We start from the raw sequence: 14,654 nt of genomic DNA on the forward strand, positions 1-14,654 counted from the left end.
CACATAAAAGCAACAGTCACACAGGAATACATGAACTAAAAGATGCATGAAAAAGTAGAAAAATAATGGATGAAAAATCTTTATTTTGATCGTACGAGCATCTGTCAAGTCTCACAATTCATTCTCAATTATTATTTATATATTATTAAAATTATTTATATAATTTTCTTCGCACTTCACAGCGGTGATGAATTAATTACTCATTATTCTGAAAACATCTGACATTTGCTGCTGCCTTCTACTATCATAAACTACTTGTAATATAATATGAATTACATTTTATAACTCAAGATTCGTAAACAGGGGCTTGTTTTCTGTATGAAGTCGGAAATGTAACTGGCCAGTTATTACGCTGATGAATAGTGCCGTCAAATTCATCCGATTAGCGTTTCTGGTCATGTTTTCCTCTGTGATGTTTGGATCATTACAACCGTGGCACTCACTACGTTTAATTTTGAATCTCCCTGTATGTCAATATATAAGAATTCTCTACCATATATTGCTAAGTAAAATCAATTTATAGATACAAAATGGTATACTACTGCATCGGACAGCATTAGCTAAATATATTGTAATTTTTGTAATATGAATAAGTGATGAATATATAACAACTTCATGGTACGTATATTCATTAGTAATTGCATTACATGCGATTATTTTTCACATGCGACTAAGACTTTAAAACAATTGGTTCCATTGGTTAAAACGTTTTATAAGATAACAAATATTAACTTTGACCATATACTAATCCCTCTATTTAAAATTTTCTGAAAAGAAGCATCAGATCTTTCCATTTTGCTAAAGTTCAGCTGCAATCTGTTGCGACTGTTCATTTAGACTTTCATCGAAGATGGTAATTTATTTACTTTTAAAAAATCTGAATTAGTTTTACAGAATTGTTTTTGATAAAAATTTAATGAAGAAACTTTCAATTATAAGAGTTATAACATGAAAGTTGATATAAGTACTAAACATCATAAATTTAAATTCATCTGTAGCAAAACTTCGTATTTATTATTGAGAATCTAAAAAAATGCAATTAAATTTTTTCTCCTCAGATATTAGTTTCACATAATTGTGAATAAATTCGTAATTTATACTCGTTCAATAATATAAGTATGATGCCATTAAATTTATATTTTTTCTATGAAGTATTCGAATACCATATCATCGAAAAATAAAATGTACATTTTCAGCTGACTTAAAAAAAAGCTATAACAAATTGCAAAAAAAAAAAAAAAAAAAAAAAAAAATTAAACGTTTCATGGCTAGACTTATTTTAAGCATGCATTTATACAAGCAAAAGAAAAAATAAATAAATTACTGAATCGTTATTAATCACTTTTCTGAAAACGTTATTAGCGTAAATTTCACATTTTAACATATTTTTAATTACTTGTAATGTATTTTTTATTATTAATTGTAATGCTTTTCTCAGATGTTAAATATTTGAAATTCTTCGAATACATAAAAAAACACTAATAAAACTATAAAGCATAGAACTCATTTAAAGAACACATTCTTTATTATAAAAAATACAATAAAATCATTTATGTACAAAATAAAACAAAAGAGTCTATAAGTTGTTAAACAAAATTATGATTGCACAGATTATGTCGAACACAAAAATAGTTTAAATATTCACAATAATTAAGTGATATATATATATATATATATATATATATATATATATATATATATATATATATATTCAACATTAATAAGAAACGTCTATATACAAGTGCTGTTTGGTGCTCGTATTAATTTTGGCATCTCTCGAGTTGTCTCCGCTTTGAATGGCATTTCAGGAAGAAGAAAAAAAAAAATTTCTATCAGCACTGAAGAGATGAGCTCAACCACTGGAAAATTGCAAAAAAAAAAGCAGTAAGTATTTAGTAAATAAAATTAAACAAAAGTTGGTAAGTAAGTAAAATATAGTAGTCGTCAAAAAATTCAAACTCGAGATTTTGACCATTTTCCATGTTTTAGACCTTCCGGAGTTCGAAAAACGCATTTTTGGGAAATCCCCGAATGTCTATCCTTAACAAAGATTCAAAAATGCTTTGAGCTATTTGGATGAAATTAAGAATACAGGCATAAGTTATATAATATAAGTTAACACAATAACTACTAAACGAAAAGAGCTAGATGCATACAATTCGTTACATATATTTGATATTTTTAATGTGTACACTATCCAATTTTGTGGAAAATCTAGCAAGGAGTTGACTGTCTGTCGGTCTGTACTTTCAGAAAATGTAAACGCGATAACTCAAAAACGCAGTGACTTAAATATTTCAAATTTGGTAGGTGATTTTCCCACTATAAGTGTAGTTTCATGTCAAATTTTTGTTTCAATCGATTTAGAATAATGCATCTGAAAATCAAATTCGATTTTTGGATGCTTTTGAACACATGCTAGGGATTAATCGCCGAAATACACGCCAAGGATCACGCGACAGATTCAGTAAAATCGCTAAAGTCAAGCCTAAGATTAATATTTCATAACTATTGTATGTCAATGCCATGCAAAGCGTTCACTGGAATGATATCTTTATTAGTGAGTATGCGAGACAATTTTGCGCAGACCACTAGCATTAGTTTTCAATAATATATAGCAGGATCTGAATAAACCGAATATCTATCAACCGATATGTCTGTTAACCGAACCCGTAGCTCTCATTCTTTGATAAAGTTGTTGAAATTTTATAGAAAAAAATGCCGGCATTGTGTATGGTATTGATTTTTACAATGCAAATATATGTAAAAGGTCATTATCAGAATGCGATTTTTATGCATGGAAGTTATTAAGAGAGAAAAATAAAAACAGTTCTAGTCTTAAGCATCTGAGCCATTCCTTAACATTTTCATGAAAAGTAACTTTACTATAAATGCGTCAGGGTGTTTCGTGCAGGTGTAAGGAAGAAAATATTTTTTGCCAGCACTTTTATAGAATCATTTGGATAATGCAGAGGAAATGATGAAAATCAATTACATTTATAAATGCATCTGTAATAAGTTTAATGATTAATAAAACAATGCGTTATAAAGTATTAATACATAATAGTAATAGGAATAGTTGTAATTGGAAAGAAATAGTGGATTAAAAAATAAGTAGATCTTAATCTTAAATAATTCATGTATTAAAACATATGAAAACATTCAAATATAAACACCATTTAACCTTCATTTACTATAAATTTTTCAATTTTATCTTTGCTTCCTCTGATTAATTTTCGTGCAGAATAATCCCAAGAAAGAACAAAAATTCTTTTTAGTTAATTAAAATAACTTAATTAATAATTAAAGGTTCTTAATTTTTGCTTTTAGAAAGTATCTGCAGCTTGCTGTTGAAGTTCCGTTCTTCGTGTGTGTGTGTGTGTGTGTGTGTGTGTGTGTGTGTGTGTGTGTGTGTGTGTGTGTGTGTGTGTGTGTGTGTGTGTGTGTGTGTGTGTGTGTGTGTGTGTGTGTGTGTGTGTGTGTGTGTGTGTGTGTGTGTGTTTCAATACCCTCAGAAAAATTTGTCATATTACAAAGACATCAGTAAGACTTAAGCAGTAAGTACTTTTAAATACCGTCAGGATATGAAGGGTTAAAAAACATTCTCGAAACAAAATTATGTATTCTTTAAAATCAATTAAATATGTATTATGTTTCCTTTTATTATTGCATTAGTTCTCAGCAATTTTAAAGTCATTCTAAATTTAACCTTTTTTTTAAGAGAAAAAGTCTTAAGAATTGCTGAGTTTTTATTTTTCTTTGTTAAAAATTGCATCTACAGCTTGATCAGCAGAACATTTTCATGTAGACAATAGTTTTACATTATACTTATCAAGCATCAGATAAGAATCTGAAGATGTAAAAGATAAGGAACTGATAAACAAGATGAAAATGCTTTATATAACGTGAAGAATATTTCATGCTGCTTAGTCTATTCAATAATTTATCGCAAAAAATCCTTAACAGAGTCCTTAAAGGGATTTTATATCTCCAAAACATTACATATTTTTAATTAATAAAAATAAAGGATATTTTACTGTCAATGCAGCATTTAGACAATCAGTGTTAAAGGATTAATAGGTTTACATTTGACAAATTTGGAAATTCTGGAATTCTGCTGCATACGTATACAACACATCCAGCAAATAAATATACATACTAAGTTTTGTAGTACAAACTTTTGAGAGATAGGTTTCTCAAAAAATGAACAGAATGGGATAGGAATACAGGATTGGAACTTAGTATGTCGTGCTTTGTATGTACGAATCGAAATGAACAACAAATATTTAATTTATAACATTAGATAGAACATTCGCGAAATATGAAATTGCGGCTGTTAGCTTTAAATGTATGCATGGCATTCTGAGAAATTCTTTTCACACATTAGTAGACAGTGGTATAAATGAAAACAGGTGTGACAAGATCCTTAACATTATCTATGGACATAAAATTTTCAATGGCTTCAAAAAAATAATCAAGGCATTTTAGATAAAGCGATCGTGTCGGCCATCCTATGCAAATACCAGTGTAGTCCATTATTCTAATTGTAGTGCATGTCATTTTTTAGATTTGAAGAATATAGATAGTTGTATTTTTTTGTGTACACATTATTTGCAATTGATTATAACTCAGCCATTGATTTATCTCGTTTGAAAAGTAACTGAATATTAAAATTCTATGAATTCATATTTTAAGTATCTTACCTCTTTAAGGCTGACTTTTACATATCCATTCTGCAAAGGGTCTTTCTTTTCAAATGTCTCTGAAAGAAGAGTTTGAAAATAAATATTATATGTAACACACACACATTCAGTCGATCTGATTCAAATATTGTAAAATAACGACTGAAACTCCAAAACATTATACATGAACTCCACCATATTCTTGTGTTTAACTACAGAAAAGGGACGATATTCAATCAAGCTTATGAAAAATAGCATAAAGTTCAAAGTAAAAATATTCTAACCTCAACAGTGACTCCTGCATGCAGAATGATTTATGTTCTCAGAGGCTTTTCTTAATTAAACATGTAAATATAGATGTAAAAGAGTGAATGGGCTCGGAGCATAATATTTACTTTTCACCCCTCCCTTTCTGATTCCATTCCGGGAGTCTGAAAAGCTGGGGCCCGATTATCCATATACCCCGCCCCCTCTCATTCATCCCTTAGCGGTGTACCGAAATTGATAATGTATGATCGTCCACCTAAAAATTATTACTAATTAATAAGTTAAGATTGTTTTGTCACAATCTGTGTTTTCACTGCAAAAATTTCATTTATTTCGCTCTTTCCAAACTCTTTGAATGGAGTCAAATACAGTTGCAAATAGGTATTTAGTTTCTTCACGATAAAAATAGGTCTTTCTATCAATGAAAAATTATGAAGTTTACTAAAATCTAGCATAAAATTATCAAACAAAACGAGAAATATATAATTGATTCCTTCATGCACTTTATATACGTGATTTACGTTTGAAAACATATCAAAAATAGGCCATGGAATTTTCAATAATAAATTTATGAAGAAATGAAACAGCATTTGCCGATATCTCAATGCAATGAAAGAAAAAATTACTACCTCCGATAATTTGATTTGATTTGTTGAAAGGAAAAGTGATGTTATTTTTAATATATGCGATACAATTTGATCAAACTTCCAACCATTCTATAATATGTTCTTTGTCTTTAACAACTACTCCCGCTCAAAACAATAATGTAACAATGGATAATAAACGCATTTTCTAGTCAAATTAGCCTGAATAATCTTGTACGTGAAAAAGTTATTATTAGTACCTTTTACGAAGTTTCCTACACACGAATTTGAAATGACAAAAAATAAACATTCTTTGGCTCAGTATAGCATAATCTATAATAAAGTGTTCAGTTTTAGGAAAATTCCTATAGGGAGACTGCTGATTGCAATGGTTCTCGAGAAAATTTCTCCAGTTCTTCACCGGTCATGGTCCAAGAACCAAAAACCACACACAGACACACATATATATTGTTACGAAATTTCCCGTGGTTCGTTTGGATAGTGGGGTTATATGGTGTGGAGAACACTCAATCAGCATGCGGCAGTAGAAAATGAAACAACGACGTTTATTTACACGAAGACACACAGGACAGCACAAAGACGACAACTATGTACAGCACAGAAGACGATTATCTTCAGCCGAGACATGCAGCATACAACAAGACTCTACTGCAGACAGTAGCGCACAACTTAGTTCAGCACTAGCTTGCCTCCGTCGCTGCTCCGCTTATCCCTGGAAGACCAGTTCTTCACCGTCGATTCCGACTACTCTTCACCGTCGATCCCGACTACTCTCCGACTACGACTACTCTGTCTGGTTCACGACTACTCAATTCACCACCACTCCCCGGCAGCTGCAGCTCCTTTTATAGGTCTCAGGAGGCGGGGATAGAAGCCTCTCAACCAATCAGGAACGTTCGAGGCATATCTCGGTTCCTACTGGACGGCTCGGGAAAATTCTCGATGTTTCGGGTGTAATCTATTTTGGCGCCAAAGTCGCCAAATTCGTCGCCAAGACGGCAAATGGTCGCCAAGTTTGTTGCCAAGCTCTGGGACCTCCTTTGGAACCAACTATGCTGGGAAGCCGCATCACAGATTCGTAACAATATACACAGGGTGATCAAGAAATAACAGGAAGTGTTCGGAGCCCTGCAGCGTGTTATGTACAAGACGAAATATAACAAAATTTGGCCACCATACACATTAAAGGATGCGGTTTCGATTTATCAAGAAAAAAAATTAATATAAAAAATGCTGATTGGGGAAATTTTGGCGCTGCGATCGAAAACTATTATATAATTTGCTTATACGGGCACTTTGTGACATGGCATAGAAGATAAAAGGAAGGGTTGCGGGAATTTAAATCATTCTGCGTTGTCACTACTTGGATGAGCCTTATTAGTCAAGCTATTTTATCAGCGAGATGAAAATGTCAGTGCTGCTTTTCGTGAATACCGGCGGTTAAAACAGTTACGTAGAGGACTGATGACCAGAACTAACTTACGAAGAATAGTTGAAAGATTTGAAACAACAGGAATTCTTGGTGCGCGAGAATTTAAGGACGAGGACGTAAAGGTATCAAACAGGAACAAGTTGAAGAAGTTGCATCCGCCGTTATGGATCAGGTGATAACTTAAGCAGGGTACCAGCAGTGCACGTTCAATATCACGACAAACAGATATCCTGTTCTCGATGGTGCAGAAGATACTGCGTAAGATCCTGAAATTTTATCCGCATAAGATAACACCCATTAACTGGTGACACTGAACTGAATCTTGGCAATTTCTGGTTGTGGGGCGTTCTGGTTCACTTGAAAGACGTTGTGTATCAAGGACATGTTCCTGACATTCCTACTTTAAAAAAATCAAATAACGTGGCATACCAGACGAATAAATGCCGATATGATGCGAGCCACCTTCAAAAACCTCGTGTACCGCATACATTATTGGAACATCAAGTTAGTGGTCACCTTGAGACAAATTTGTAAGTTGCTATAAAAACGTTTTTCATTGGTATTTGGTGTGTTTCTGTTTACGGTTTCCATTGGCAGTTATGTATTCTTTTCCCGCACATTATGCGCTTGCAGAGCCAGGATTTCGCCTATCGGCGTGTTTTGGTACTAATTTTTTTTTTTGATAAATTGAATATATATATATATATATATATATATATATATATATATATATATACGCTTTGTCCACGTTATTTCAGGAAAGGGTAACTAATATAAAAATCTCGGACGAGTTCGTAAATGGCTCATCTAGCTCAAAGTCGGTGAAAATCGTGGTGAGTTGAAATTTTCATTTCGCTATAACTTTCTTAACACTGAAGATAGAAAAATAAATCCAATTGGCCTAATTAACGCCTCATTAAGACGAACAACTTTTGTATTTAGTTTTTCGATAACTGGAATATCTCAGAAGTTGGGTGCTGAAAAGTGATTTTCAAGCCCTAATTGACTGTTTCTAACATCAACAATTTATTTTGCCAGATAATAATTTAGATGTAAAAGAAATCTACTTTTTCCTTCCAGCTTGCCGAGAAGAATTTATTTTATTTGACATCGGTCTGTAATATAGTCCTGATTATTTAATTTTTTTCAAAAAAAAAAGAAAATGTCTTTATTGACTGATGGGTAATAGCAATCGAGACATTTCTTCCGGTATTTAATCTTAATAAAGCACACAAGGAGAGACAGAAGCATCGTCATTGTTTTGGTAATGATCTTTACGAGCACAGCGTGATCACATAAACAGAATATTGCGTGAAGTGGCGATTACAGTGATGATAAGTAGGTCATATGAAGCAACTGCCACATTTAATGGCGCCTTAACATAAATTTATATTATCTAATACTTGTGAAGGTGAATTTGCAATTTCGTTAGTATCCTTCTTATCTCCTGATCCCATTTTATTTTCATGAAGAAAATTTTAGAATTTTTTTTAATCTACAATCAAAGCCTTATCGTCTAAAAAAAATAAATAGAGCCAGACCGTTTTCGTGCATTATTCATATTTAAAGATTTTCATAAACATTAATTTGATGATAAATGGAAATATTATAAGATTAGTAGTGTCAAAAAAAGGGAATAAATGAGCTTGGCTCCTATTTATTTTATCTTTCATTCAGATTTTCAAATGTCAATATATAGAAAGTTAACCTAACTACAAAATTATAATATAAGTAAGACATAGCATTTCCAATTAGTAATGCTATGTAAAATGGATTAATATATTCTTGCTCCCTGCAAATGCTTTTTCATCCTACAACAGTTCTTAAGGTACAAGATTTTAATATAAAATCAATGTAACTATTAGCTCCATCACAAAGGAGATAGTATTCTGCCAATCCAATATAACGATAATAAAAAAGCTCATATTCGATCCCACAATCGAAAATAGGAGTTTAATGCTCCGAAAAATATGATTCTTCACCTAAAAATTGTTTTCTGGAATGGAGGATAACACATGGAACATTTATAAGTTATCATTTAACTCAGTATCTAACTATGCCAATAAATTAAGATATTAGGGAGAAAAAAACATTTAGTTTCCTTTCCATTTTTGTTGGCTTTCTATTATTGAATTTTAAATTTAAAACGAACATCTAAATCTGAACAAAATACATAAAGTACACAAAATAATAAATATATAAGAAAGACAAATGTAGAATAAAATTAATTTGTTAGCTAAGGTAGCTTAACTTAAAAGTTTGGGTAGATTGCTTGTATCTTTAGTAATTATCTTCTGCCAGTTCATAATTCACACAAACAGAGAAACGCTTAGTAATTATTAGTAAGCATTTTTTTCTTGCTTAATTATCAACAATACAAAGTTCTATTTTTCAATAATTTAACTTCACTTACTGAATGCAGTCGAAAGATGTAAGATGCAGGACACAAAATCACCAAATCTCAGGGTGCCATCTTTCCTCATATACCGGAATGCCAGCAATGAAAGAGTTTCAGTATTCACTTGAAAGCCTAAATTAAAAATCAAAATCGAATAGATGTTCAGAATAAGTGATTTTTTTAGCCATCTAAAAATAAGAGTACAAAAATGAATTCATAAACAAAGTATTTTTTTTCTTTTTGAATTTTTGTGGATTTAATGCAAACTCAATTTTTCAAATTCAAAAGAAAAATAGAAAATAAATTAAGGACTACTAAAAGAAAAAAAATAATGAAAATAATTATTTAACATCAAATAAGGAATTTGTTTTAAGTCAAGATTATTGATATGTCTGCTTTAGTTTATAAAGGGTGAAATATTTGAAAGATGAAGGCCTTTTGAGAGTTTTTCATAATACTATAATTTTTTCACTTCGAATCCTGATTCATTATTTAAAAAAAAAACTTTGATATTAAAAAATTATGAATTGATTCAAAAAAGGTCGACAATTTTTTCAAACGGTTTTTGAACATGTCATGAAAAAATATCTGTGGACAATCTACCACTTAAATCATTTAAATAATATTTGTTGTGAATTAAGTAAGATATATTAGAATAAAAAACTATTTATTTTTTTCAAAAATATGTCCCCAAAGTAAAATTATTTGTTATCAAACAAATGACGAAGGAATATATAAGTTCATTAGCAGAAAAAATAGCATCTTTATAATTTATTTCCAGTTTTACATTAGTAGTGTACATAGGTTTAAAATTGTATTTCTTTAAAACCTTATATAATTATATTAAATTCCATTTGTTTTTAATTTAAGATATAGATATTATATTTGTATAGAAAATTGGAATAAATGAATTTGGTTCTTGTTATTTTTCCTTTTATTCAAATTTTAAAAGTTCAATATATAGAATTCAGTTAGTTAGTTCTCAGGATCTCAGCAAATTATCATTAGACAATGGCATGTATGCATGTATTTAACTTTTTCCTTTATTAAGGAAAAAAGATTTTGTCAACCAATTACTGTTAAATTTTCAATGCAAAAAGAGCTCTTTGCAATTACACACAATAAAAATATTAATTCTATAAGGCTTTCATTCCTGAAAGGATTATCATTAAAATAATCATCGGTTATCATCGAAATTAATTGTTGAAAAAAATAAAATTAAAAACAAAGTGAGTTCTAGTGAATTAAAAACAAGTAACTAAATTAGGAGAAAAATTCATCCAAGAGCATTTCCAATGCCATTTTAATGAATGATTAAAAATAATTAAGCAGGAAAATCGATGGCTTTAGTTTCTTGCCCCTATATACACAAATATCTCTTAATCATTAATATAAATGCAGATAATAACTTCATTATTCATAAGTGAAAACTTTTCAAAAATAATTATCATTATTTATTTTTTATCAATCAAGTCAAATTTTTAACAGAAGTCAATTTTTGGAGAATTTTGGCAACTTGAATTTTTACCCAAATAATTTCTATCCTAACAAAGAATCTTTTAATCATGTTAATACCAGCAAACTACAAGCCATTGAGCCTTCTTAAATTAGGGATGTAAAAAAAAATGTATTTAAAAGAAAACAATATTTCAGGAAGGCGATTTTCTTAAATTTATTTGCAAGTAATACGTAGGTTTTTCTCATATCTTTCAAACTTACCTATGTCCATTAAAGCATCTCTCAGCTTCTCTGCTCTAAAAACACTACCAGTGCCTTTTGTATGAGCCCTGAATATAACCTGAAATAACCATTAACTCAAAAAATCGAAATAGCATAGCAAAATACAATCAGTTAAACACATAATTTTTCAAAATCAGCATAGTTACTAAATATGCTCAAAATATAGTTGTCCAAAAATATAAATCTTTATATCCAGTAATAGTAATAATTATTTATCGTTATTTAATGAAATGTATTTCATTATTATTCATTTTTTTATTAAAAGGCTAAAAAATTTGTTATTTTTTCCTTTATACGTACAGTAAATGACACAATTTACAAATTTAAGTAATGTTTTCCCTATTTATATCAACTCATTCCCAAATTAGTGATTAGTTTCTATTTAATTGAATCGCTTATGCATAACTCGATATTCATGATTTAAACTCCAAAATTGTGATAGACATTTGAAATGTGTTTATTATTCTAGTAGCCTTGCTCTTAATCTGTGCACTATGCACTTAAACATCCCTAATGGCGTCAAATTACATGCCGTAACTGTCGGCATCTTCAAACTGCATGCTTTTTTAAACAATTTGACTTTCTTTTTCCCCACCCAAAATACACAGTTAATTCCAACATTAAAATGGTATAGTATATTTTACGACCAACAGCATATTAGTTAAATTAAAATGTACCAATAAAAAGATTTAAATAGTAGAATTCTAATCATTCAGCTGACAAATATATTTCCTAACATATTTAATATCTCAAACATTATTCGCATATTAAATTCCATAAAATTTGATGAAATAAAAAATAAGTAAAATATATTGCAATATTTCCATAGAATAAGAAAAAAATAAAAAATAACTTCATTCCACGCAAAAAAAATGGATGATATCGAAAATAAGTAAAATTCATTACATTATTGCCGAAGAATATGAAAATAAAAGAATCTTCATTTGTTATCTTTAACAGCGAAAACGAAAAGCGTAATTTATTATTTCTAATAACTATAAGAATGCTTTGAATTTCATTGTAACAATGAAAAGTGTTATTGCAAATTAAAATATATTTAAATATATTTTATAATAAAGTATTTTTAAAAATTTATGAAGATGAGTGGAACAATGAACAGGAAACAAATTTATATCGTTAAAAATGTAATTAATTTTTGCCTTTTAAAGTGTGTAAAAATGACTTTTATATAATAATTTCGGAAGATATCACTAAAAAAGAGTTTAATTTCTTTAATTTTTAATAAATTAAAATTTCAAAAAAAATCGCTATGAAATTCCGTATGGATAATGAGTTTTCCTGCCATGCAATAAATGCATTTTCAAATGTGATAATTGGAGGCAAAAGATCTTTCCTGTCAGTTGCCATTAGACACACATTCACTTTTATTAATAGTAGAGATGATGATTTAATTTGATAAAGAGATAGATACTTAAAGATCTTTTACTGGTCAAATTAAATTCAAAAAATAAATATTCTAAATAATTCCAAATTCTGAAGTCTCACAAAAAAGCTCTAAATATTGACGTCTTTGCAGATAAGAAAAAATTGTTTACTTTATTTGTCCTCATCATTTATGATGCCTCAACTTTCTGTTAGAAATGCTCCAACGGGATTTGCCTCAAGAGGCAGGAAGGAAAAAAACTGAAAGGCTATTTCTAGATTATTGCCAACGACCTATTTTTTCGGAGAAAGTTGTCAGAAATAGTTCAGAGCAAAAAAAATAAAGAGACGTGTGGGGCAGCTTATCTTGTTGTTAACTGTCATTTCTCCACTTTTTTTTTTCTAAATGCCATTTTAGGTTTACGTACTTGAGAGGTGTTTCACTCTTCGGAGAATTCGAGATAAAAAAAAAAAGTCGCACGCGTGTTGAGAAACTTCAAAGAATAAGTGCAGTTTTCATTGTAATGCTTAGCACTTTAAAAATAAAAACAAGTTTTATTTTTACTTGGGACTGAAAAAATATATTGATATTGCGGTGAAAATTTTTCTAAAAGCAATGGTTTTAAGTTTTGTTTATTGATATAAAGAAATAATATATATATATATATATATATATATATATATATATATATATATATATATATATATATATATATATATATATATATATATATATATATATATATATATATATATATATATATATATATATATATATATATATATATATATATATATATATATATATATATATATAAATTCTAATAATTTATATTTATGATTTAAATTTTTAAAATAGCTTTTTTACTCCCCACCTTATTACAGCCAGAGTGTAGACTATTCTATCTTAAGAGCAAACAATATTTTAACGTAATTCCTTTGAATAATAATAATAATTTCTTTGAATATTAACGTAATTGTTTTGAATAATAATAATAATTCCTTTGAATATTAACGTAATTCCTTTGAATAATAATAATAATTCCTTTGAATATTAACGTAATTCCTTTGAATAATAATTCCTTTTAATAATTATTTTTGTTAAATTATTTCTGTTGTCATTACCAAATATCAAAGGTTTTTTTATAATATGTGAATACTTTTAAGTATGAGTTAGTAAGTGTGAGTAATATGAATACTTTTAAGTATGAGTGAGCAAGTGTGAATGATATGAATATTTTTAAGTATGAGTGAGTAATATGAATATTTCTAGGTATCAGTGAGTAAGTGAGAATAATGTAAATATTTTTGAGTGTGTAAGTGTGATTAATATGTATATTTTTAGGTATCAGTGAGTAAGCGAGAACAATGTGAATTTTTTAAAAACTTCATTTGATTAATGAAGTACAAAAATGAAAACAAACATTTTTGCGGTAAGAATTAAATAGTTAAAACACCTAGCAAGAGCTGGAGTACCTACTGTCCAATACTAAGCCTGTTAATTTTTAACTTTTGCTCAGGCTTGAAAAAAAAAAACCCGGAAAATTCTAGAATTTTGATCACTAAAATATCAGTCCGACCTCATTTCTCTTAGCAAATTGTCACATCATTGTGCCATTTTTAACAATATATATATATATATATATATATATATATATATATAATTGAAACAAAATATCAAAGGAAATATACTACACTTATTTAATCAACCAAAAGAAAATATCCTTAAAATAAACACATAATTAAATTCCTTTGTAATGTGCCATTATCAAATGAACTACCCCAATGAACTTACCTGCCAATGCTTTAAGCTACACATCAAATTTTTGTAGTCTGTAAATTTTAATCTTCCATTACCAGTAGTCTAGATACAGTTAAAGAATAATTTTGAAATGTTGAATCAAAACAAAAATTAAATTATTGTATTGTATTAATAATATTAAGAAAAGTCAGATTTTTATTTTTACAAAGTTATATTAAATATTAGCAACCTTTGGAGACCAGCTAGCTCAATGAAATTATTTACATTTTTCAATTCAGTTAAATCGTTTATGCATAACTTAAGTTCTCATGATTCTTTCAACAAAGTATCTTTTGGAACCCAACTGTGATACACATTAGAGGCAGGTAATTTCAATAGTCCTACA

The 14,654-nt window shown here is 29.1% G+C and overlaps 1 protein-coding gene across 4 annotated transcripts in view; it reads right to left on the reverse strand.

Moving 5' to 3' along the window:
- Nucleotides 1–1,606: 1,606 nt before the first annotated feature.
- Nucleotides 1,607–14,654, reverse strand: part of LOC129961992 (calpain-C-like) — an 85,993-nt gene continuing 72,945 nt past the window's right edge. For 3 of the 4 annotated variants that reach the window (XM_056075648.1, XM_056075649.1, XM_056075646.1), the window contains exons 17-21: nucleotides 14,303–14,371; nucleotides 11,104–11,182; nucleotides 9,400–9,516; nucleotides 4,704–4,762; nucleotides 1,608–1,859 (exon numbers count right to left, since the gene is read on the reverse strand). In XM_056075648.1, coding sequence (XP_055931623.1) covers nucleotides 1,833–1,859; nucleotides 4,704–4,762; nucleotides 9,400–9,516; nucleotides 11,104–11,182; nucleotides 14,303–14,371 — 351 coding nt within the window. In that variant the 3' untranslated portion in view covers nucleotides 1,608–1,832. Of the gene's footprint in view, nucleotides 1,860–4,703; nucleotides 4,763–9,399; nucleotides 9,517–11,103; nucleotides 11,183–14,302; nucleotides 14,372–14,654 lie in introns of all 4 variants that reach the window. The other variant, XM_056075647.1, reaches the window with a different exon arrangement.

The sequence above is a fragment of the Argiope bruennichi genome, chromosome 2 (genome assembly GCF_947563725.1).
Source record: "Argiope bruennichi chromosome 2, qqArgBrue1.1, whole genome shotgun sequence".
Classification (NCBI taxonomy): domain Eukaryota; kingdom Metazoa; phylum Arthropoda; class Arachnida; order Araneae; family Araneidae; genus Argiope; species Argiope bruennichi.